The sequence below is a fragment of the Prinia subflava genome, chromosome 5 (assembly GCF_021018805.1).
Source record: "Prinia subflava isolate CZ2003 ecotype Zambia chromosome 5, Cam_Psub_1.2, whole genome shotgun sequence".
Lineage (NCBI taxonomy): Eukaryota > Metazoa > Chordata > Aves > Passeriformes > Cisticolidae > Prinia > Prinia subflava.
In genome coordinates, this window is record NC_086251.1 from 43388261 (window position 1) to 43415393 (window position 27133).

General features: G+C 39.3%; 1 protein-coding gene across 1 annotated transcript in view; it reads left to right on the forward strand.

The window, feature by feature from the left end:
* TSHR (thyroid stimulating hormone receptor) overlaps positions 1–26156 on the forward strand; it is a 48497-nt gene extending 22341 nt beyond the window's left edge. Inside the window, exons 4-10 of the mRNA XM_063399107.1 lie at positions 1425–1499; positions 2672–2746; positions 5440–5517; positions 6515–6583; positions 13091–13168; positions 21982–22170; positions 22980–26156. Of these exons, the coding sequence (XP_063255177.1) occupies positions 1425–1499; positions 2672–2746; positions 5440–5517; positions 6515–6583; positions 13091–13168; positions 21982–22170; positions 22980–24384 (1969 nt within the window). The 3' untranslated portion in view covers positions 24385–26156. The remainder of the gene's footprint in view (positions 1–1424; positions 1500–2671; positions 2747–5439; positions 5518–6514; positions 6584–13090; positions 13169–21981; positions 22171–22979) is intronic.
* Positions 26157–27133: the final 977 nt, after the last annotated feature.

Genomic DNA, 27133 nt, shown 5'->3' on the forward strand with positions numbered 1-27133 from the left:
GCATGGCAAATTAAATACTACTGGTTTCTGCCCATTGGGTCTCTGTCCAGTAGCAGCACTTCTTTGACTGACTTAAGGCTGGAACATCACCTTCATACCCGCATCATCATGCCATCTAAATCTGTCATCTTTATCAAATTTCTCTATATAAGTAGCTAGAAATGTTTTCTTCAGACCCATTGTTCTATTGCTAGTATCAGGAGGAAGCCTGGCACCATTCTTTCTACATGGTTTCTATTTAAAAAAGGCTGAGGGTTTTTTCAGCAGTGTTATGAGACCAGTGTCCAGAGCTGATTTAAGGTAAAGAAACAGAAGCAAACATGCAAAACCATCCATATCCTTCTGGAAACAGTAAAGAGTTCAAGAAATTAAAGTCTGCATGTGATGGGGGAGGGCTTTTTTAATAAAACATGAAAATTGGTAGTCTATTGAATCTACCTCGATCCCAAGAATTTTGGCAGGGTCTGCTTGGTGCAGCCAGACTGCTGACTGTTGTTATAGACAGAAAAGAAAATCTGCTAGAAAATAGAGGAATGAAAAATACTGAGGGAAATTATACTAAGGGAAGAGAGAAACATTTCAGAAAAATGATGACTCCAGGCAATGATGGTGGTGGCTGAGGGGGCAGCAGCCCCACCAACACACCTGTAGAAAGCACCATCATGGCCATAGCTGTGATTAGTGCCAGGCTGGTTTTTCAGCATGTGCAGACTAAAAAGCCATTTGCAGACCAAGATGTCTTTTGGGTGGAAGTATTTAAAAACATAACTGTGGACAGAAGATATAAGGAATGAAATCTATGTTATGTCTTGCCTTGTTACACAGCAAAGAGAGATGCTATCCTCTACACTGGGCATGGCTATGTAGTGAACGGTGTGTCCATTTCAAGTCTCAGAACAAAGTTAATTTAAGTGACTGAGCCATCTCTTGATGAGTTCTGTAAAAGACACAGGAAAAAATAATACAAGGTACTGTCAGACACATGAAGAAAGTAAGCAGAAAAACTGCACATAAAATTATAAAGTGCATAGATGGTGGTAATTTGATAGGATTATTATATACAAATACTGAAGTTTTACTTTTCTTCTTTTTACTCAACTTTGCAGACACAAACCCCTCACCATATTCAAATTAATAGCCATTACCATTGGGTATTTGTTTTGCTTTTAAGACCATGCAGCTAAAGGATCCATAATAAAATCTTAGGTACTTCTCCCCCCGTGCTTCAAAAGGCCAATCCCCAGGAGGGCACCTATCCAGATGACAATGCATCATTGTAAGATTGCTCTGGTCTTGAGCTACTGCTGGCCAGTACAAAAAGCTTATTGCAGGAATTAGGTCCCTGAAATTTCATTTTAACATTGCTGATTTCTGTTGTGATAAGTTATTAAATATTAATTATCAGTGTCCCTCCCTTTTTACAGTGAAATTCGAAATCTTAGAAACTTGGATTACATAGATCCAGATGCCTTTAAGGACCTCCCACTTCTGAAATACCTGTAAGTATTCAGTACCTGTAACAACTTGGTACTTAAATTTCACAGATGACTCTTAACATAATAGCAGTTTTGTTAGTTTGCATTTGATTTTGGAACTGATTGCCATGTTTTTCCCTGTTGCTTTATTCTAATGACAGAAAGCCAGCAAGGGTAAGGGTTGGAACCCTTACTACTTTTGTGAGAAAGGAGAACTTTCACAAATTCATCAGTAGTTTTCCCATTTGTTTTACCCATTAAATATCTAGAATACACTAATATTCCTTGGAAAACTTCCATAGCTAGCTCTTTTTTTATAATTGCTATCTTACTCTATGTTTGTAGGAAGTAGAGGGAAGAAGGGACACAACAGATAGATACACATCTTTAGTGTATCTATCTGTTGTATTTAGTGTATATTTAGTGTATATATCTTTAGTATTTACTAGACATTTACACAGGGTTTTAAAGCATAACTGTCAGCCAACCGTGCAAAGCTCACCTATGGAGACCTGATTTCATATGATCTCTAAGGCAGAAAGAAATCCTGAAAATTTCCCATGATTTTCTAAAAAGACTTCAGTGATTTTGAGTAATATTTGGAAGAAAGGCCTCTGTGTGTATGCGGTGGAGGCAATGGCAAGGAAGAAAGATTTGTCCAGGTTTTTCCCATAGATGTGAAAGCAATAAAAAAGAAAGTAGTAAAAAACTCCATTTCAGGAGAGTAGTTTTAAAAATTGAGGCCTACAGTTATTTTCACTCTACAGGACTTCATAGAGAAAGGGCTTTAAGCATTTCACATTTTAAGACAGTTTCCCTTTTGAGAGCTATATGAACAGCTCTGATAGAGGATTCTAGGGCCCAGACTACTAACTGAAACAGCCTTAATCTCTCAAGTTAAAATAAACCAGAGCTTCAATTATTTTCTTCCTCTCAACCTCACAAGATGCTTCCCTCTGCAGATCTTCCTGGCTGTCTTATTAGTCTGTGTTCTCATTTTTTAGATTCTATAATTTATCATAAGTCTAGTATTTCAAATTTTTTATATTTTTCATCCTTCTGTTTTGGACAGTTGATTATAAATGAATTGATTGACAATAGACAAGATGCAATAACCATCCTGCCCTGTTGAACTTTAAATACATTTCTTGTTGTTTAATGATGCAGTGATTTTTTCTGTTTCTCCTCTCTTTCAGTGGTATTTTTAATACTGGACTCAAAGTATTTCCAGAACTCAACAAAATCTATTCATTTGATGTGAATTTTTTGCTGTAAGTATCTGTCTTTACAGCTGATTAGAATATTGCTATCCTCAGACCACAGGAACATGCTTAATGAAGGTTTCTGATTTTGAGAATAATATCATTTAAATCTGACAAAGCAGATTTCCTCAAGCAGTATTTCCATGATCATTAGCACCAGATCTGGAAAATGCCAGGTCACCTAGCACTACACATTTGACCTCAATTAGAGACACGGACATACAGCACATTCATGATAAACAACTTCTACAGGCCCTATGCTTTCATTTTGTTCTTAGTTTTTGCAATGGCTGTGCAATACCTGAATTAACAGAAGTCAGAATAGTGTGACACACGGGACCTGAGCTGTTGTACATCCTGCTAACATCAAGTCCTTCTATCAAAATTCTTCTAGCAAATTTTTGCTGGTATGGTGAAGGAAACTGCAGAACAATTTCTTGAAGAAAGAGAATGGGAATGCAAGTGGGGACAAGGAGGTCTCCCACTATTATCCTTAAATGTATTTCAGAAACAAAGAGTTCTGCTTTGAACTTGAAAATAAGCAGGAGTTTCTTGGTATTTGAAAAGCACAGACAACACCCACCTGTTAATCTGTTAGAATTTTGGGTTGTAATCAAACTGAGGAGGAAGAGTAGCTCAGAAGAAGATTTGCAGGCTGACAGAAGGTAAAAGTATCTTGGTCACTTCTCCTCCCAGAGAGGAGTTAGAAATCTTATATTGTAGCAGTTTTCAGCTGGAAGAGGCTTGAATGCTGGATGGGCTAGGCAAAAGGCAATTAAAAATGAGAAGTGTTATGTTAGAAGGTGATTTGGAAAGATGTGACTGATGATCTACTACAGGCCTTGTTTCAGGGCTGCTAAGTGGTATTTTTGGTCAAGAAGGGTCAGTTCCCACTGCAGTCATGGTGTGCCACTAGCAAGATGAACCTCAGGGCAAAAGAGAAATGCTGCCTTTTTTGCCAAAAAGTGTAAACCTGTAGGAAGCAACAAGTTCTTCCCTTCCAAGGATCATCTGAGAGATAAGCTTTGTTTTAACACACATTCACCTTGGCTGTAGGCCTGCAAGACTGAAACCCGAGTAGTCAGCTCTGAGATGTAACTACATCTTAAGAGTTTCTCAAAGACCAGAAGGGCTTCAGCTTAGATTGAAAACTCTGCTAGATCAACTTCTACATAGTAGGGAGAACCCAGAATTGAACAGGCTAGATGAAAGGAAGCAGTTTACACAACCATCTGTGTTCTTGCTTCCTACCAACTCAGTGCCTTTCTAAGTGGCAGAAAGCCAAATACTGTTTTATTTCTGCCTTGATATTTTTGAATAGTGATAACTATCAAAAGATAAATATAGGTCTTATATTCAGAGTTTTTAAAGAATAGACCTGTACTTTCAAGGAAGATAGTTCTATGATATGTATTTCTAAATATTGCTATTCAATGAAAGACTTTTTGTTTCTTCCATGAAGAAAAAAATGCTTTTGAAAAATAATAGGTTTCTAAATAATGAATAAGGTATAGCTGGGAGAAACCCATTCATTATATTACTATTTGCTTTTGAGGTCAAGCAACGTACAAGTAAACATTTATTTAGAAAAAAATGAACCAATCTGCAAAATGTCAAATCCAAATAACTTGTGGTGGAAACCACCTATCAGTGAAAATTACTTGGAATGAAAATGGCTGTAGTACTGTTCAGTGTTAGCACATATATATGCACAATGGAGCACAGAAAAGGAATGAGGTTATTTCTGGCACACAGGTAATTGTTAGGACTTCTCAGCCCATGGACTTTATGCATGCGCCTTATTAGGCTGTACCTAATCCACAAGCTGAAGAAAAGGAAAACTTTGCACAATATTTTCATTTCCAGACTATAATATTATTCAGAAAAAATCAGAAAAAGGGCAGTCAAAGACTTTGCTCTGCCCTTTGTGTCTACCAGCTTTTTCCTCTCTCTCTCTAGTTTAGTAAATCTCTTTAGTTTTTCTTTCTCCCTTTTGGTACAACAGAATTTTGGTCTGAAGATACACAGTACTTATTAAGACTGCAGAGTAGGAGTAAAAAAAAACTATTTAAGAAATGAGTAGTGAAACAATCCTTTGGACAAGAGGTGAAAAGAATCAGTAAGTTATTTCACGTAGTAGTGAAAGAGATGTGCTAGATGCAGTTCTGTAAAGTAAAATGCCTGTCGTGAATAATGTATTATCTGATATCTGAATTTAGAGAGCAGGATTTCAGCTCTAAAGCCACCTGGGTTGTTCAATTGACACTGCAGCTAATGCTTGCTCTGCTAATTCTGTGGCTTATGAGACCAAGGAGCTGTCTGTGCCATTAGCCACTATTATCACACAGACTGGCACACCTCACCAGAACTACCAATCCCATTTACCTCATGAGCTGTCTTCCTGGATGCTGGAATATGCTCAATTCTTCATTCTACATCCATCTTCTGGCCTTAGATATAACTAAACAGGTTATTCTTTTAAACTTATTTATTTGAATAAATAAATTTATCATATAATATATATGGCAATATTATTTATTTTATAACATATTAATATTAGTATACATTAAAATGAATTTATTTAAATAATTACGTTTTAAACATTTATTTATTATCAAGGCAGAGAACAATTAATAACAAAGCTGTTCTCCAGATCCTGTGTTGGGCAGATTTTGATTGTGATATTTTGTCTCCTTTTTCAGTGAAATTGCAGATAATCCTTATATGACTTCAGTGCCTGCAAATGCTTTCCATGGGCTTTGTAATGAATCTCTAACCCTGTAAGTTCTTCCAGTTTAAGTCACAAGGCAATTACCTCTCTGTTAATGCCTATGGCAAAATGTTTAAAAATAAAATTATTCCTGTTCTACTCGCTAGTAGTTTGCAACAGAGAAACACCACAGACAGACAGTATCTATATTCTAGTTTGCATAAATTCTGTACTTTGACAGCTATTTGAATCAGTCCTGCTCTTTTCTTTACACTGGCTTGACTAATGTGGTTTTGTTTTTCTATGACCCTAGTGCCAGTGAATGGTTGTATTTGAAAAAAATTCAAAGGAGAAAGTCTGCAAAGTTCTTCCCCCTACAGCAGGGTTATAACTGTGTCTAACACTTCTGCAACCTGAGTGGTACATACCTTGGAAACTAATGGATGACATCAAAACATCAAAAGAGTCATATTTGAAAGAAAATTGTTACATGAAGTTCAATTATGCAAGTCAGTGAATCTGAGCCACAAGTGATTGGAGTGAAATGACTGTAATGAGTTGACCTGAACTGTAATGACCTGACCTGGGAGGAAGAGCATTAGAATGTAAACAGATGAATCCTAAAGAAATTCTAAACCAAAATTCTTTTGCTCTAAGGGACTAAAAGAATGAATTCTAAAAATTTAAGGTACACCTGATAGTAAAAGCAGACCTTTTTTGCTAGTTGTTAGTTCTTTTAGCCTTCCTTAATCAGTCCTAGCAGGATTTTGTTTCCTTGCTTTTATTTAAGTCTAGGAAAATTATAGCAAAGTGGTTTAGTCTATCATTGCTGTAAAAAGAGGTAGAAGATAGAACAACCTGCCACATGGTATCCTTGATTCAGGTGCACTCAAGAACACTTCTGGGCATTTGTTTGACCTTGCACAGTAACTTCTGCTTCTTCAAGAGATTAAAATTAACCTATCCATAAATGTGCTGTTGCAAATAAAAATGACGCATAAGATGTTAGGTATTCATATATTGAAGCAGCCCAAAATACACTGATGTAATTTCTTTTTTGCTTGCAGTAAACTCTACAATAATGGTTTTACCAGTATTCAAGGCCATGCTTTTAATGGGACAAATCTGGATGCTATGTAAGTAGCAGGTAATTCTCTTCTTTCAGAAGAAAAAACCCAACTTTCTCTGCTTATTTTAGGCTCTGAAATGTCTTTTATTTTAATAACTTCAAGGGAGCAAAGAGAGGATGTTAGTTTCAGCCAGCAATAACAATACATTGCTTAATATCTTTTGCAGTGTGCTTTCATTCAATATGTATATTTATAGCTCAGAAAGAAAATCATAGCAAGTAACTCCATTGAGAGTTTTGTTCTGGTTTGAAGCTACAATAAAACTTTGTTTGATCAGTAACTTTTCTAACACCATTTGGAAGATAATTATGCTTTTTTTTTTACAAGACTGTTTGATTTAGTAAGTGTAGCACTGATAATAGTAGCAGCTCTTTCGCAGGTATCTCTTACCTGCAAAAAAAGAGAGTGGTGTAAGGTGCTAGGAGCACAATTCAGAGGAACCAGCCACTTGCACTAGAAATGAGATGCACATCTCAAAAGCATGAATCAATCATTTCATATTTCCCTGCAACTTCTTATTATATTTTCTGAAAAAGTAATATTTGGTGAGTGAGTATCCTTTTTACACCACACCCAAAATCATCTGCCTCAATCATTAAGAGAGAATAAATCTCCATCCTAGAGACTCCATTCACTTTGGCAGAGCTTACTGTTGTCCTAAGCTTCACTGAAGAGTCTGTCACTTTCATGAGCAAAGAGATTTCTTCACTGTGGGCTCTCAAATTAACCAGAGACACATGAGGATAGATATGATTTTTTTTCCGTTTATTTTTCACTTTATTTTAAATTAGCCTTTAATTCTGTAAGAATTCCGTAAGAACATCCTTCACATGATCCTAATCTTTCCAAACTGCCTAGTTCAGCTTCACAGCTAGCTAGACTTCTTAAAGTCTGAAAGGTTTGAGTTAAACCAAAGATCTGGAATAGATCTGATTTTATTCACACTAGTTTAGTTACTTCAAACTTTCACATGAAAAAGGATGTTTTCCATGATGACATAGTGTTTGTACTAGTGCCCACAGAAATCACAAGATGTAAAATTGGCAAAATAAAGCCAATGTCTTGACTGAATCCCTCCAAACTGCAGGCAACAATACTCAGAAACTTTCCAAGACTTGGCCAATATATGAACTGTGTCAGCTCTTCCATTTCTTCCATTTTGACAGAACACCGGTTGGACACTATTTTGTAGCAATTTTTCTATATGCTCCTCTCATAGTATGCAGCTGCTATTGCTCCTGTCCTCTTTGGAATTCTCAGTATTATTAAAGAATCAAATGAAAATGTAGCTTTAGAAGATCTGGAGTCCTAAACGTCTGCTTTATTAAACTAGGAAGAAGCAAACAGCACATACTAGCCTCTGTAGATACTGTTTGCTTATTTTTAGAAAAAAAATCCTAATTAGTATTCTTTTTAAGGCCAAGAGTAAAGGGCTTTACAGAGAGATCTGGACAGACTTGAGAGCTGAGCAATCACCACCTTTATTAAATTTAACAAGAACAGTTGCTGGATTCTCCCTCTGGCATGGTGTAGTCCTGGTTATATATACAAAGTGGAAGGCTGGAGAGCAGCTCCACAGAAGTAGATCTGGGGGGGATCTGACTGATGGCAAGTTGAGTATACGTCAGCAGTGCCCTGGCAGCCAGGGGGGCCAGCCCTGTCCTGGGGTGCATCAGGCACAGCATGGCCAGCTGGTCACAGCATCAGGACTGTCAAGAGTTCAAATTGCATCTGGATGATGGCCATAGTCACAATTCTGTTTTTTATCGTCCTGCAAGGACTAGGGAGGTGGACCCCATGATGCTTATGGGTCCCTTCCAACCTGACATGTTGCATGATTTATGATCCTAAGTGAGACTGGCTATGATGAACTAGTCAATCAAATTTAAAAGGGAAAAAAACCCAACAAACAACCCATAGAATAACTAAAACTATACTTACCTTCATGGGTTTATCTATCAGCAGTAACAATGGTTTATTACAACAAACACTTTTCCCCTAATTAAATCATGTGACATCTACTTGGAGCACAGCACTACTCTAAATGTACAAGGCAAACTAGAGAGTTGAACATGAGTGCTAAAGCCTTTATCTGTTTTATAAACTACACTGAAATTTCTAAACTAATTTTCTGAAGTAGTTTGGTTACCATGACAGGATAAAGTATAATTTTGCTAAGTGCAAGCTTGGAGATTTGTTGTTTCTAGCAGCAGCATTAAGTTAATGTAAGAGGCAAATATTTCATTTTCTCTATTCTGACATTTCTAATTTGAACTCCTGTTTACCCATGACTGTATAGTGAAGGAAGTACCTGTTTTTCTCTGGGTCTGATCCAAGAGCATTTGAATTTAACAAAAATAGGAGCAAAAATAAAGTAATAGAAAAGGGGTGAGGGAAATTTCAATGTGTTTTGAATTATTTTCTCAAGGACAAGAAAAAGTAACAAAGCAAAATAATCAAAAACTATGATAAATTTTTGGCAAATCATTCAAAGGCTTCACATTCTATCCATAAGTCAGAAGACATTTTGGGCATCTTGGAGACTATCTTCTACTATGCATTATGCCTTTCCTACCACTCTTGCAGTATTGAAATGCCTATGTAATTAAAGGGAGCCAAAAAAATTAATGCAGGTATAGGTGAAAAAACAAATGAATAAAGGGTTTCCATTATCATACTGAATACTAGCACTACCTAGTTGATCTTGTCACCCAACAAGGGTTGGTGTTTAACAGCAAACCACAGTATTGCTGTGTACGTTTTATAAGGACAGGGAAGTAAGGAACCAGGACTGAAGGGCTGAATGACACTTTTACTGAAAAGCAGTCATCTGACACTTGAATCCCTCATCCTAACCCATCATTAAAGTCCATAAACTGCATTACTCCTGCAAAGTAGTGCTGCTGCATCAATGTTTATTTCTGTAAGGTAATTGGTGAAGAAAGAAGAGTTTTAAAAAAATATTTTCAGTGGATAGCAAAATATATTTGTGATGAGCTTTCACAGAACTATTTATTCAGTAAATTACTGAAGTGGAAAGTGTGCAATCTCAAAATTTAATAACAAAAATAAACTCCGAAAGAATATAGATACTTTAATATACACTTTCAGGGTTCACTTATAATGCTTGGCATAGCTCAGATTTAAGATAAACAATTGCGTGGAAACAGCTTATGATGAATCCTTACTACTGCCCACTTACCAATCCATCATTTTTGCCTGTTCATTTCATAATCCAGATGGATACATATGTTTAACATAGCACTTGAAATGTCCTGTTAGTGTTTCGTGCCCTCAGAAGGTCCTGCTCAGCATCCTGCAGTCACGGTGTTTTCGGGTGCTGTTGAGGCTTAACGCAATGTTCTTCCCACTTACCCTGGACCCTGAGTCTGTAGAGACTGTTAGACATAAGTACTGGTGGTTTACTGCTCTGACTGGATTGAAAAATGTGGAAAAGGGCCTTCATTTCCTTACAGCACTGCAGCACCATCAGCATCTGCCGCAGTGCCTGTGGGAGGGTCACCGCAGCCCTGGCTAGCCCAGACTGCCGGCCCCATGCGCAGCAGGGGAACTGCCCCAGAGCTCAGCACCAGGGCAGAGCCCCGGGGCAGCCGGAGCCCCGCAGCGCCCAGTGGCTTACCTCGAGGCGGAGGGTAAAGAATGAGAGGGCATCCAAGGACTTGAGTTTCCAAGGAAACTCAAAGTTCCCGAAAGGGTTCAAGCCTCAAGAACGGTCACACGTGAGATTCCAGGGTTTAAATCTAGGGGAGGATCTTAGGTGGGGGACAAAGCTTTGACCAATAGGAAGGAACAGGGGAGGACTTACAGAAGTGCATGACACACATGGCACCACTAATGAACAACAAGGGGAGGTTACAACTCAGGTAGACCAATGACAGCTCGAATTGAACAGACCTTTCCAGAACACGGGAATGGCAGAACAAAGATTGACAGGAAGGGCAGGAGGCACAACTGTGGATTGGCAGGGAAGGCTCGGGAAAACAGGGGAAGGGTTAAAGACATTGGCAACTTAGGGGGCAGTGACAGCTGGGGAAAAGTTCATTGTGACCAGGAGGGGCGAGAGGGAAAAACTATTACAATTAAAAACCAAACCACTACAAGCATCTCCTACTCCAGATTCTGCGCTTACTACTACACTACTACTTACACTACTATACCTGCAGTTTGTACTGTGGTATTCATGTGATGCCATCCACCAGCTCTCCAAAATTATGATTATTCCAGTGTCCACACTGAGGCTAGATATTACATATCAACTATGTGATTTCTAAAACTTCTAAGATTTGTTTAGACATGTTGATACCACTGTTGTGGTTTTCTCTTCTGCAGGGAATCTAAATGACATTCTGTATCAGTTAGCTATCAGTAATAACAGGATCAATGGCGCTTTCAGAAGGAACTGACTTCACATAACCTTTCTTTGTCAAGTTAGTATTTACCAAAGCCTTATTATTTCAATTTAAAAGCAGTACCTATCAAAATAAAAGGGCTTAAACAACTGAAACCAATTACCATCAGGAAATTGTGCATTCTGATGGGCCTGGCTCAGTGATGTGAAAACTGGCAGCTAACACAGCACCTCCTTAGTAACACATAGTTCTGTACTTCTCAAAGTCTCTAGCTGTTTCTGTCTGTAACTTTTGAGATTTTTATCAGGCATATCAGCTATTTTATTTCAGGTTTATTAGTCACTATGGTACTCAAACATCAGGAGAAAGTATTTCAGAATTGGACAAGCAATTAACTGGTTGTATAATAGGGTCTAGTTACCAAAACAGAAAGATTTTATTAGGTTAAGGAGGTTTTTGTGTCCTTCAGCACTACAACCCAGATGTTGAAATCTTGGATTAATTCTTAACTGCTGCTCTGATTTTAATTTTTGTATTCATTTTGCAGACAAAATCATAATGAAATTTGCATACTAAAGGAAATGTTCCCAACTATAGTGTGCCATTTACAGAATATGAAAGTCAGTTCTCAGAAAACACAAACACCGGTGATGCTTGAATGCCATGTATTTATAAAGAATGAAAGCTTATTTCAAACAACAGCTGAGAAGGTGATGTAAACTATTTTCCTCTGTAAGAAACGAGGCTTAAGGCATGAGTAATTTCCAATGAATAACATGCCAGAAGCATTACTTGGCTCCCTTTCTGACTTTCTGTTGTGTAACCCAGATGAAGTGTATTTACTTCTAATTTCTCACTATGGTGATCAATATAAGCTTACATCCAGTGAGTGTTATGAAAAAATTGCCAATGACTTCAAACAGGGCAGGATTAGAATCTTTACCTAATTTTTTGGGCACTGGAAGGGTTTATCTTGCTCTGCTCTGCACTGGTGTTGCCTCACTGTGAGCAGATTTGGTCACAACATAAGAAAGGTATTAAACTTACTAGAGAGTGTCCAAAGGAGGGCTGGATGGTGAAGGGCCTAGAGGGGATGTATGAGGAGCAGCTGAGATCACTGGGTCTGTTCAGCCTGGAGGAGACTGAGAGGAGACCTCATTGCATTTACAGCTTTCTCCTGAGGGAAAGACAAGAGAAAGATACTGATTTCTTCTCTGTGGTGGCCAGTGACGGGACCTGAAGCTGTGTCATAGAGGTTTAGACTGGATATTAGGTTAGAAAAAGGTTCTTCTCACACAGAGGGTGGAACAGGCTCTGGAACAGGCTCCCCAGGGAAGTGGTCACAGCATCAGAGTCACAGAGTGGGGAAGTGTTTAGACAACACTCCCAGGCACATGGCATGGCTCTTGGAGCTGTTCTTTGCAGGGCCAGACGTTGGATTTTGGTGATCCTTGTGGGTCGCTTCCAACTCAAAATGTTCTGTGAACTTCACAGACACCCTCTGACATCTGTTGTGACCACCTCCTTATTGCACTTTTTATCTTACTAGCTACAGCACAAGCTAGCTTGTAAATATTTATAATGGGGTACCAAACATCCCACTCTTTTCTTGCTCTTCTAATAACAAAACTTCAATATTAACTTTTGGCCTGTATGTGGAAACATCCACTTGACTATGGATATTCTAAAGCATTTAGAAATTTTACTGAACTCACAACATGGAGGAACTTGTTTTCCTGTTTATTCATTATGTGTTCCATCATGTACTTCCCCACACCCTGTTCTGATGAAAGAAAACAAAACTATTTCACCTCATCCTCACACATATGTACTTCAAGATACAGTGTGTATGCATATGCCCTTATCTGCATGACAGTGAGAGAAAACATTTGGAACAAAGATAATAAAAAAATATCAAAATAAAGTATTTGTTGAGGAATTTAATTGCTTTTCAAAATGGAAAACCTGTATTTTGTTTCTTGGGTACACAGAAAATGAAGTGACTGTGCTTCAATATGTGTTTGGGAAGGAATGGCCTTTATACATACTGCTTTTGTACATCTGTGCAGGCAAGTAAACTTGAGATCTTCGGTAACCTATGGATAACTACTTCCAAATCACTGTACTTTGTTTGTTTCTGCAGCTACCTGCACAAGAACAAATACCTTAAAGTTATCAATGATGATGCATTTCTGGGAGTGCACAGTGGACCAACTCTACTGTAAGTAGGTGAAAATGAAGTAGAAAATGCTTTAAAAATAATACTGGTTTAGTTTACAATTCTTTACAACCATTAGCATCAGAGCAGCAGGGACAGGAATCGCTTGTTTACAAAAATAATATCAGCAACAAAACCTGTACTTTAGGGAACTAACTGATGAAATGCACGCATACTACATTACATATACTGTTCTTACCAATTATTCTTATGGAAGATTCTGTACTACAACCTGTCTTATGGCTGTACAATTGTAATACAAAAGAAGGACTCTTGTATGACACATGTAAAGGAAATTGAAAGAGAGGAAAAATAATTTTAGACGGAAAAATAATTTTAGACAGAAAAATAGTTACTTCTGATGGTCTTCTTTTTTCTCATGTTATTTGACCTCCGGTCTGATTTAATAATCCTCTAAAGAACTTTTCACTAAAATTAGGAATCATAATACAGAATGAAAATAAAACTTCAAGAACTTCCAGAAGAATCCCATTCTCTGACTCAAACTGTCTAGTTTGTAATGTAGAACCTATGCCTGATCACAAGGAGAACTGAAATACTGAAAGGGAAATTTCTTCCTCCACTGCAAAACCGGATGATGATGGCAGTGCTCAGTCGATGTAAGAACAAGTTTTACTTTCTGCTCTTCAAGAAAACAGCGTATACATAGCAGAATAACTGTATTTTTCTTGGAAGGAATCCTAGCAGCTACCTGCAATAACAAAAGGTGCAGAAGTCATTATTTTTTTTCAGAATCTTTTCAACTCCAGAAAATCAGTCTGGCTCCAGCGGGTGAGAGCTTGCAGAAGCACAGAATTTTGACTCTTGATTACTATGGGTATTTAAAGCATCAGTGTTGTTTTGCTGGACCAGTGAACAAGTAATGATATGCTGCAAAAAGCTGTGGGTGGTTAATGATATGCTGTAAGAGCCAGGTAAGCTTCCTGAGCAAAGGCTAGCTTGGAGATGTCAGCTACACAAAACCTCTTGGTTTAGGGGCTAGAGATGCTTTCCTAGGATGTGGATATCCAACTGTACAGAAGTTCCTTTTTACCCTGTTTTCAAGTTAGATAACTCAAATTACTTGAATTTTTTCTAGTCTTCCATAATTATTGTGCTATCCTAGCTACCACTGACCCTTGATCTCAGGACATGTTTTATACTTGCAGTCTAAACAGCCAGCTATCCATCTCCTCTTAGAATGATATACCTCCATGGCTAAAAAGACTCCTAGCAGTCCTTGTAAGTAAAGGGAGATGTGGTACTTACTATAGTGTCGCTACAGAGAGAGGTATTGCTTCTCAAAGGCAGAAGGCCAGAAATGGCATATAAGCACATGCCATCAACAGTGGATTTAAAAAGCCAGAGTATTTCACATCATGATACTTTGATATGTATGTCCTAAGATAAAGCTTCTAAGAAGGTGTCAGAGTTTAACACTGGCCTGCACCTCAGCTCCACTCAGCTGCATATTTGCCCCTGTACCCAATGGGATGAGGGAAAGAACTGGAAGGGTAAAAATGAGAAAAATTGTGGGTTGAGATAAGGTCAGCTTAATAATTAAAAAAGGGATGTTGAAAAAAAAAAACAGAGGGGGAATAAAACAAACTAAACCCAAGAACAACAAGTGATGTAACAAAAACAATTGCTCACCACCTACCCAATGATTCCCAGCCAGTTCCCTGGCAATGGCAGTCCTGGCAAATATCCACCCAATCTTTACTGCTGAGCTTGATTTGATAAGGTCTAGAATACCTCTTGGTCAGCTGGGGTCAGCTGTCCTGGTTATCCTCTCCCAAATTCTTGTGCACCCTTAACCTCCTCTCGGGTCAGATGGCGTGAAGAACAAAAAATGCCTTGGCTGTGTGTAGGTACTGCCCAGGGACATCTAAAACATCCCTGTATTATCAATGATATTTTCAATCCCAAATCAAAAACATAGCCCCATACTAGCTCCTGTGAAGAAATTTAGCTCTATGCCAATCAAAACCAGTAAAGAAATAATAATTAATTTTTAAAAATTTATTTTAATGTAATTTTAATAGCAGCTTAGAGGCTTGTGTTACTCACAGATAACCACGAATTATTCTGCATGTGTGATGTAGAAAAGGTTTGCCATAAAATGAACAATAATTTAAAGCAGAATCCTTCCACCTGGACAGATCTCTTAGCTGACCTTCAGGAACTAGAATTATTTTAACAGGAACAGAATTGTTTCTGAAACTTCCACATATACATTATCTTAAGAGGGCTGAAGTAAAAAAATGAAAACTGTGTGAAAAACTGAGTATTTGTGGTTGTGTCATGTCAATGGGCATTAACACCATGCACAGGAGACAAAAATGTCCTTGCAATTGGTGCCTTAGTATACACACCCACCATATCATTGTGACCACTGAGTTATTTACAGAGAGATCACAGATTTATTAACAGTCTGAAAAGTCTGACCAATACAGCTCTTCCATATTCCCTCGGGCAGTGTAAACAACTTAGCTTGTTATAAGGAATAGTTTGTCAAGTCATTTTTGGTTCAGCTGTTGGTAGTTGATCATTCCATCTTCCTCAAAATAGTTTTACTTCCTAATTGTTTCATCTTGAAAATTAACACTACGGAAAATGATTGTGAGAATATTGCTTTCTTCCTGGGACAATGAATGACATTGCTTATAGTGGCAGCAGTATGCTTTAAAAAAAAATTCAAAAAAATGTTCAAAAAAAGAACATTTATGGAGCTCTAAAGAGAAATTCTGTCTTGCCTCCCTATGAAGCTGACAGAACTTATTGTTTGGAGTTCCCCTCACACTCTTCAAGTGAGACAAAAATTTATGGTAGTTGGAACATGTGCTCCACAGATTGTGCATTTTTCTGATCAGGATTTCAGCAGCAACAGCAACTTAAAGGCTGAAATACAGACCATGGATCCACCCTAATGGGGTAATGTTCCATTTTGGCTTTAAAGAAACCCAGTGAGAAAGATTTAACTACAAAGAATTGTGCCTCACTTTATGTTGTGGAGTTTGGCCATGCTCTCAGACCATGTAATTAAACATACTTTAATAATGAAAAGCTAGCTAATTTTTAATTTCTTTCAAATTTGCAGTTTACAACAGCAGAGGAAGCAGGGAGCGTGATCACTGAATAGAGGAAACTAGAGGTCAGCTATACTGGTTCCTTTGTCACTGTTGCATACTCAGCTGTATGTGGATGTACACAGAGGTCACAGATTGCTCCCTTTAGAAAATTATTTTAAGAGTAAGATGACAATACATTGCTCTTCATCTCAAAATGAAACCTTGGCAAAGATTCAGCAACTCGGTGGACCTGATTTACTACATGCAACAAGAACTGCTGCCTAGAGCAAAAGTTCAACAGAGAACAACAAAAATACAATCAGGCCCATTGTTCAATTAGCTTTTACAAAGCACACAATCCAAACTCAAAATGTTAGTCACATAAGATACATGTGAGTAGGCCATTATCTGTAGAATGCAGAATTGCTCTTGAAAGCATCATTTCCCAATCTAGGAATGGTTCTTCCCATGGGGCACAACCAAGTCTTTGAGCAAGAGGAGCGCTCTGTATTTTGTTGATCAAACAATGCTAATTTTTAGACCTAAAAAAACTTTCACTAGAGTTAAAATAGTATAGGTAGTTTAAGCCCATTATATATTTTATGCCTTATCTATTCCAGATACTCAGAGACTTGTATATGATTAGGTAAAAATTCTCAATTGTACTATGATGTATTCAATCTCATTTTCTTAATTACCTGTCTTTTAAATTATTACTATTACTGGATTTCATACTACAATTGCATGGTTCTGGCAATGAAAAAGACTATTGACCTATTATCACTTAGATCTAGTTTTGAAATAATGACTTGATAAAACTAACAAAGAATTAGACCGAAATATAATAACTCAGGAAAAAAGAAAAAAAATCTGAGCAACTGAGTATCTGTTTAACACTTCTATAATATACAGTTGGTTCAGAAAACAACCTCTCTGAATTCATACGCTGTTTAATTCCCACATTTATCTGAACCTCTCAAATCTCTCTTTAACATTCAATATAACATGTACATCTCAACTGAGATAAGCAACAGCCTAGAAACATCACATGAGATTTATAAGAAAATATGTGAGGACGAAACAACCACTACCAAGCCAAAATGTTGAGAGTGGTTGAGAGCACTTTGGTTGCTGTTCCGCCTCACAGTGTAGAACTCTACGCAACCACTTCCAGTACCTGAGCAGGCTCTAGACCATGGCTGCTTAAAAGCTGAGGTCTGGTCTGGCTCTAGGCTAGCTGTGAATGTTGCTAGCCTTTTCCATAATCCTAAGCATTTGACACTTTCCCTAAGAGTGTGTCTGCCTGGTTTCTGTCTCAGCCTTGTGGGCATTTGTCAAAGGCCTCATGGAAGTCCCAGGAGACTTTGAGCAGATCATAAGCACAACACTCAGAAGTTTGCAAGGCAGGACTCGTTTTTACAAAAGCCCCTTACATGCTGACATTCCCCAGATATACTGTATTTGGTGGTGGCTTATTTGCTGCCTTTCTGCAGGATAGTACAGCTAAAGGTTCAACGACTCTTTTACCAATTCAACTAATTCATTCTTCAGCTGCTTCAGAACTTTTCTGGTGAAAACCATCCAGTCCTTGTGACTTGCTATCATTTATTTTATCAGTTTCCTGCCTAGCCTCTTTATAGTCACTTTTTGAGAGAGACCTCTTGCCCATTCTGTTGTGTTTCTTTAAGGGTGCACACTATAGCTTAGTAGTGCCAGCAAGACACTCTTCTGTGCAATGTAAGCACCACTGTGTTTAGACAGCATCTTTGTAATCAGTATGATTAGATGTTAATGAGACAGATATATAAGTGCAGTCAGTTGCCATTTTTCTCAGCAGACCAAAATCAGGACTGATCATCCTTGACTGATTAGGACTGACCATACTTGGCTTATCAGGGCTTGGTAAGGAGCAACAGGACAAGACAAAATTACCTCAAGTTGTGCCAGGAGAAGTTTAGATTGGATATTAGGGAAAAACTTATCACAGAAAGGTTTGCAACGCATTGGAACAGGCTGCCCAGGGAAGTGGTGAAGCCATGGTCCCTGAAAGTGTTCAGAAAATGTGTGGATACGGCATTTGAGGACAAGGTGAACATGGTGGGTGGACTGATGATCTTAAAGGTCTTATCCAACCTTAATGAGTCGATGATTCTATACACTGGCACACAAAGAAATCATTCAGGAAAATGTGTCTTCTATATAAATACAGGCACAGATACTAGAGTCTTGACAACTCCAATTACTTGGATTCACACAGCTCTGAGGATTAGTAATAACTTATAAATCTATTCAATCCAGTTTGAAGATAGCTGCTGTGCTGCTTGAAGTAGATTGTGAACCTGATTAGATAATCAAGACTAGATTTGTAAGGTAAAAAAAACCCCTGAGAATCCCACACTTTCCTCTTGGCCAGCTGACACACACACAACAAAGCGTGCACCTAGGTAGAGTAACTGAAAAACTATCTTCCATTGGGAGACAAATTATCACCAGACTCCCAGGAAGCTTTTTGATTTGTGATAGCAGTGGTACAGAGGGGTCACAAGACTTCTTGCTGGCAGACACTGCATACCAGCAGTTTAGGGACTTCCCAAACTGGGATTTTGGAAACTTCCAAACTTCTAAGCCATTGTGTTTAATATGGCCCATGGATAGGACAAAGTATCTATTGCTAATTCTGCACCAGAATTAATCCTAAATCAACAAGAACTTCAAGGCATCTGTTCCTCTAACTTTTTTACAAGCTCCCAAGTATAAAGCAGAGTGTTTGAAAACAAAACCTACAATACCTGTCTGCTTAAATATATACCCATCGACACATACATAAAAGCATTCACACGATTTGGTAAGACAGAACAGAAATTACATAGTCTGATAACTAATTCTTCCAAGCCCTTTCTTTTCACTGACCAGATGTTTCTTTCAGACTTTTTAACATCACTTGGTAACACTCTGAGTTGTTCTGGTAACACTCATGTATGTTCACCTCTGCTCCCTGAGAAATTGCTTCCACTACTGGAGCCCTGGGCTGCTGCTCCTTTCTGTTCACAGCTCTCCAGGAGCTGCAGCTCCATTCCCTGTACATCCAGAGATGCTCCTCTCAGCAGCTGTTTCCAAAGCAGGAGCCCTTGTCCCCCAGGGTGTTCTTGCTGACCCAGACATTTCTCATAGGAATGTTACACAACTGTGAATAAAACCAAACCAAAAACGCGTACTGTCCTTCTAGTTACTTTTTTTGGCCTACCTGATGAACCATAGCAGATTTTCACAACGGTGCAGTTGAGTGAAAAATTATGCCTTCTCTTAGATTTTTAGGTCTTCTGCATCACATTCTTAAGTGTTCCAAAACTCATCTCACAAGAGCAAATAATCATTACCAATCACCTTTACAATCTGCATGGCACTATAGTCTACTACTGCTGCTTCCCGATGTAGCTTTTCCCAAGAGAGAAATCTTTATCTGTACTTTATTACTTCATACATAAACAACTTGATACTTTTATCATCCTAGCTGCAGCTTTCCATGCTGTTATTATAACTGCATACAGTATTTTTAGAACTGCAGATAATGTTTAAGTTACTGTCATAACAGATTTACGAAGTGAAATTTCTTTGCTCTATTTTCTATTTCTTTCCCAAGTTTAGTATTCTATTTCCCTTTAAAATTACTAAAAACACTGACCTGACATTTGCAGAGGACTCCAAAAACTTTCCACAGTGCCCACTGTCATCCATGTAAAGTTAAAATTGCTTTTTCCTAAATGTACTTTACGTTCATTATTTTGGAAGCATATTATTTTTCTGGTCAGTCATGTACTATTGCAGGAACCTGTCACGGTGCTGTGTTTCGAGACCTCAGCGTCTCCACGCACGGCCAGCCCAGGACACCGTGACAAGGGATGAGGATCAGTTCGTGCGCCGATACTGATTCCTGTGGGTTCTTTGTTTCGAGAGATCCTTGGCAGCGGTCTTAAAGTGACAAAGCAGAGACAGGGTGGGAGGCAGTGAGGTAGCAGCGTTTATTGTCGGGCAAGCGCGATATCACCCGCCTGTGTCTGCTCTCGCAACTGCCAAATCTGCCAATTTCTGCTCCGCAGCGCTCCAAAAATGCGGGCTGCGGGCATGTGCTCGCGAGATTTCTGGGAAGATCAAACAGAGCCATTGCGAAAAACGCTTTACACAACTTTTAGAAAACCTAGCTTTCTTAAATTCTAACAGCACAACCAGAACCTTAAAAATCCCATCTTGTACAGACGAGGAAGAGGCACCCATCTCTTTCCCCGTTGAGATCTTAAAATCGGCACTTTCCCAAAGCGAGATTGAGAAAATAAATGTTTAAAAGAAAAAAAACGCTGCGCTTTTAAAAGACCGGCACTCCGCACTCACTAAATCTGCGAACCCAACCGGCGCACAGCGCAAAACAAAAGAGCAGCTGCCAGAAACGCGCTCCTTCCGAGCGTCTGCTGACCGCCACGCGAGCGGCTGCACACACACGCGCACACCCGTGCTCGCGCACAAAAAAAATCGCGAAAACCGAAAGAAAGAAAAGTGCCAGGAAAAACTGAAAACCGGTGAACGAGCAAAAGCGCTCCGCTCCTGGCGGTCGTGCAACAAGCCTCTCTGCAGACTCGCTCCGACGGCGGCTTCCCAAAACCGAAACCCGCTCCGCAGAAACAGCAGGGATACTTACCAAATTCCTGGCGGCGGATGCAAAAAATTATCTTGGGGTACCTCTGCTTTTGGGGGAGACGCCTTCCCTTGAGTGTGAAGAGGGTGGCGCTACCTTCCCCGACGCTCCGGGAGCTCTTCCTCGAGTCCACGAGGCTGCTACGACCGAAGCTGCTTGCAACGCTCACGGACCGCGATTTCAGACCACGCGCCTGGCGCAGGGTCTGCCAGTCCTTTTTCTGTGGGCTTTCGAGAGCTCTGTCGATCTCTTCTCAGCCCCACGTTGGGCACCACAATTTATGTCACGGTGCTGTGTTTCGAGACCTCAGCGTCTCCACGCACGGCCAGCCCAGGACACCGTGACAAGGGACGAGGATCAGTTCGTGCGCCGTGCGACAATACTGATTCCTGTGGGTTCTTTGTTTCGAGAGATCCTTGGCAGCGGTCTTAAAGTGACGAAGCAGAGGCAGGGTGGGAGGCAGTGAGGTAGCAGCGTTTATTGTCGGGCAAGTGCGATATCCGCGCTTGCATCTGCTCTCGCAACCGCCCCCAGAGGCGGTTCTGCATGAACTTTTATACAGATGGTGTCAGGGAGGGGTAAAGGCAAAACAACCAATAAAAGGGGTTCTAGGGATCGTTACTCAGATGCGATATTCAACTTTGCCAACCAGGGAGTGGGGAGAAATACAAAAACTCGCGGGCTCCATGAGTGACAGAAAACTGACAGTTACGTAACTCGCCACAGGGGTACACGTGGTAGGGAGGGAACAAAGGAACATATAACAAACTTAATAAACTAAATTTCACACACCACCACAGGAACCTTCTGCTTCTTTAGACAATCAGGTTTAGCTTTCACTACCTTGTATTACTTTGTGCCAGAAACAAGCTTTGTTGCAGTGAAAATCAGAGAAATGAACAGCCTACTTGAATTTGAATGGTATCAGAACTTAGCAAGACGATATGAAATCCCCACCTCTTTAGGATTTGATTTTTATTGTAGAATTCTGTGAAACTCATGGAGAACTGTAACAACCTGAAAAAAAAATCTGATCTAGTCATCTTTTTCTTTCCTAGGGATGTCTCCAGAACAGCTGTTGCAAACCTTCCAGCCAAAGGACTAGAAAACCTAAAAGAACTAATGGCCAAAAATACATGGACTTTAAAGAAATTACCAGCTGTAAAGGTATTTCTTCAGCTAATGCGAGCTGACCTATCATATCCCAGTCACTGCTGTGCCTTCAAGAGCTGGAAAAAAAAAAGTGGGTGAGTTTCACTAACTAGCATTTCTTTTTTAAACATGTCAGTAAAGACAATGTTTTACTAGTAATATAAAAACACAAATATTGGCACTTTTGTAACCATTTTTTCTAGGTATAGACAATGTTCTTTGAAACACATTATAATTGCAAACTGGCAGAAGAATTTTTTGTAGGACATTTTGCAAGGGTTCCTCCTCTTGTTGAGCCCAGAATTAAAGGGAAAGAAAAAAGAAAAGGGTAATGTGCTACAGCAAGGCCTGGAAAAAAAGTGTTGGAGAGGTTACAGCCTCAAGTCTCATGTTTTCTAACTGAAAAACTGTTAACTACTGAGAATTTTTTGATGGAAAATACAGCTGCATCACACCATGAAGTAAAGGATTCCAAATTGCTGCACTGCTGGTTAGCTGTAAAGGAGCTACTGAACAGAAATTAGACTGATGGAAGTTCTGGAGAAATTAAATAGTGAGCCACAGTGAAAAAGAAAGAAGTACTGTGTGTATTATCCAGGAAGTTATAAACAGTAGATAAATGTCTTCTTACCCACTAAGAATGTAGATCTCAAAAAAGAAGATGGGTTATGGCTGGCAAACATGTAAAATTACTTCTGAGGATAAAATTAAAACCACAATTTTAAAAAAGCCCAGAAATGCTATCATACATTATATGGTCTATTAACAAAAATATATCCAATCACACTTTTATAGCTACATTTTCATTGTAGATGATTTGCTTTTGAAGCATTCCCTTTGTTCACATGCTGTGCACCAGTCAGACTGTAAATGCCAGCAGTGATTTCCCCTTTTACTCTTTCAGGATCCTGGAGTATTTGATGTGTAATCAAAGCAGTCACAGCTTTCATAAGAGATCAGTCAAGACCCTCAGAGACTCATTTTACAAAGATTATGCAGAAGAATACACAGACCACACCAATGCTGTGTATGACACAAACACCAAGTTCCCAAGTTTTCATGAAAATCCCCATTATTACATTTTTTTGGAAGAGCGTGGAGATGGAAAACTTGGCTTTGGCAACGAGCTCAAGAACCCTCAAATGGAAGATGTCCAGACCTTTGACAGTCATTACGACTATCCTGTCTGTGGAGGCAATGAAGATGTAATATGCACGCCAGAGCCTGATGAGTTTAATCCCTGTGAGGATATAATGGGATATCAGTTTCTAAGGATTGTGGTGTGGTTTGTGAACTTGCTTGCCATTCTAGGCAACATTTTTGTCCTTTTCATCCTTCTCACCAGTCATTATAAACTGACTGTACCTCGCTTTTTGATGTGTAACTTGGCCTTTGCTGACTTCTGCATGGGGTTATACCTCCTTCTGATCGCTTCAGTGGATCTCTACACCAGGTCAGAGTACTACAATCATGCCATAGAGTGGCAGACGGGGCCTGGCTGCAACACAGCCGGGTTTTTCACAGTCTTTGCCAGTGAACTCTCTGTGTACACGCTGACCGTGATCACCCTGGAGCGCTGGTACGCCATCACCTTCGCCATGCGGCCGGACCGCAAGATTCGCCTCCGGCACGCCGTGCTCATCATGCTGGGAGGGTGGCTCTCCTGCATCCTGCTCGCCCTTTTGCCACTGGTTGGTGTCAGCAGCTACACCAAAGTCAGCATCTGCTTGCCTATGGACACTGAAACACCAGTGGCTGAAGCCTACATTGTCTTTGTTTTAATATGTAACATTATTGCTTTTGTCATCATTTGCGCCTGCTACATAAAAATCTACATCACCGTGCGAAACCCCCAGTACAAGTCAGGGGACAAAGACACCAAAATTGCCAAGCGGATGGCTGTGTTGATTTTCACAGACTTCCTGTGCATGGCTCCCATCTCTTTCCATGCTTTATCTGCCATTATGAACAAACCACTGATAACTGTCTCCAATTCCAAGATTTTGCTGGTACTTTTCTACCCACTCAATTCTTGCGCCAACCCCTTTCTGTACGCTATTTTCACCAAAGCTTTCCGTAGAGATGTGTTCATCCTGCTAAGCAGGTTTGGTATATGTGAGCACCAGGCTCAAGTCTACAGAGGTCAGACAGTCTCAGCCAAAAACAGCAGTGGGTCTTCTGGGCAGAGAATGAGCCGAGGGATAGGTCAGATTCTTACAAGCATTCAAGACCCAGTCAATGATTACCTTCCCGCTATGACAATGCAGAACCAAAATCTCATGGAAGAATGCAAGCAAACTGAGCTATAACATCTCAAAGTATCACAGCCAAAACCTGGTCAACAGGTGATTGTACACACAGTGAATCAAGTGAGAAGATCATCTCCATATCCTTTCCCCCTAGATTATGCTTTGCTATAGCTGGAAAAACCTCCAGAGTGGTCTGCATTTGGAGAAATGACTCATTAGAACCTCTTATCAGTGCAGGGCAAAATAGTTGGAACTTATATAATGTGGGCTAGTAGTGTCCAAAAAACCATATTGGTAGAGCTCTTTGAACTGCTGGCTACTACAGCTGGAAACTGAGTGATTGCAAATGCCAGGTACATACTCCACTTGATTCTGTATTTTCCAAATCTTTAAAACTCAATTTGATTCTGTATTTCTGATGATAAATGAGGGCTGCTTCAGTGAGTGGAAGCAAGGGCACAGATTCATGAATTCCATGAGATAGTCTTACAAAAAGTAAATAACCTATCATTGTTAATGCCATTTAAAAAATCTACAATATTGCCGTATAGACTAATTTAGCTGCTTATTTTGGGGGAGAGGCATGTTTCCATTTTAGGTTGATTCTCAGCAAACTCTGAAAGCAAACTGCTGAAACCCATGCATATAATAATTTATGACCTCCTCTTCTGTAATCTGGAGTTGCCCAGTGTTACATCAGAAACAAAGAAAGCTTCTTAAGCTTGCAGATAGCAAAATTCCATACTCTTGAAACAGCTGCATTTGTAATGCTCTGGCCATGTCCGGGAGTCCCACACAAACATGGGACTTTTCAGATGCAACACCGCCCTGCCAGCTTCTGCCACCCTTCTGATACTGGATTAAAGGGAGAAAAAGTTTCCTGAGTACCTTTATTTAGTATCTCAGCAGCGGAAAAGAGAATCAGGTTTTAATGGACATTTATCTTACAGACTGCACAGACACTATGTACCAGTGGAAAAGAAAATCCAAGATTAAATCCTATTCTTTTTCAGAAAGAGAGGTACGACCAAATCAAAATTTATGTTAAAAGTGCTTTTAAAAGTACCATGGATCTTAAACCAGAATATTTCTTTCACAGAAACTAGTTGGACTTGGAAAGATGTGGTATGTTGGACAGTGCAGGTTGCTTGTAATCAATGCAGCTGTTTGCTGTTACTAATGGGTGACATATTTACACATTATTGAACTTTTCTGTTTCTCATCATTGCATGTACATTATACCTGTTAAAAGAATTACAAGATACTGCCTTTATCAAAGAAGTTTGATATTTCCAGTTTGTCTTGCATACTCCCTTCATGTGTTTAACTTGGTAAAAGCATATTTTAGCTCTTGGAAAGGTCCAAGCAAATAGAATTTAAATAATTTATTTGCTAGACCTTTTCTTGTAAATGTTTGTATCCTATAGATATTCTCTTCCATTCCTGCTCTGATCAATTCCTTGAGCCATTTCTGAGTTTGCGCACACCTTTATGTAATATTTGCTATTTTAAACCTGTCTCAGCAAGTTGTATTATTTCTGGCATTTAGTATGTATGTTCTCTAGAACACTTCAGAAATAATGCAAAGCATGGGAATAAAATGTTTTGTTTGAAACTGGAAGAGGGTCAGCAAATTTTTTGGGAAATTTTAAAGTATTTCTCCTATAAAAAGTAAATACTATTTCTTTTGTATTCAACTTCATTGTTCTCCTTGGGGAGAACATGACACACTGATGCAGGTTTGGGGGTTTTAGCTCCATCACTAACTGAGCTCAGGCGTTCCTCAACCATCCTTTCTTACATTCAAGAAAAACCAAAAAAAAAAAAACAAACCCACCACAAAAGCTGTAAAGTTGAAAAAGGGCCTTAATTATGAACACTTGGAACTTTTTCTGAGCAATTTCATGGCTTTAGGTGTCCTTTGGTAGTCCCCTCCCTCTCTAACAGAGAGAGATGTGCATTTTTATAGAGCAGGTAATCATTCTAGATGACATCATCTGCAACAGGTCAGCTTTAGTCAAAGCACACCCTGCCCTCCTATTGGTATTTGGATTCTGAAAACAGCACAAGCAAAGATAAATTTCACATCACTACCATAGCATTTTGGTTTCTTAACATAAATGCCCTCTTGCTTCCTTTCTTGTGGGATAAATAAAGTATTAATGCTCACAGTACTGGAAAACCTGTACCAGAAAATTTCCTTGGAGAGAAAAGTTTGATTTGGGTAGAAGCCCTATGCTTATGTATCAATATGAACCAAACTCTCCCTCCTAGGCTGTTTGGGCAGGCTGATGAGTAACAGCAGCACAATGAGTATTGTTTTTCTAACAGATGCAAGGCATCTGCAGCCTAAAACCACTCAGTAACCAAATGGTTTCTGGGTTGCTGTTAAACTTGGACCGTGAGGCACAAAATTAGTTGGATATTATGCCTTTCCCTTAGGCACTCTCATCCTCCTTTGCAGGGATTCCAAAAACATAAGACATTATACTGCACTTAGATGTAGGCTTTGTGGACTAAGGCATGAGATGGTGAAGGGCCCTCATCATGCCCTGGAACAGAAGACAGTTAAGAGGTCTTAGTGACGCACACCACAAGATTCTGACAGCTTTGTCAGCCTAGAATTCACACTGGTCAATAACATCTTCATAAAGCTGGAATACTTTTCATCTGTTTAGTTCTGTTCAATACTGTTCATCTGTTAGTCACTTCCATCTGACTGGACTTATTTTTGTGTGGCTGGAAATCATGATGTGAAAGTGAACAAATGAAGGCTCTATGAGGTTAATACAGAGTATTTCATCAGAAC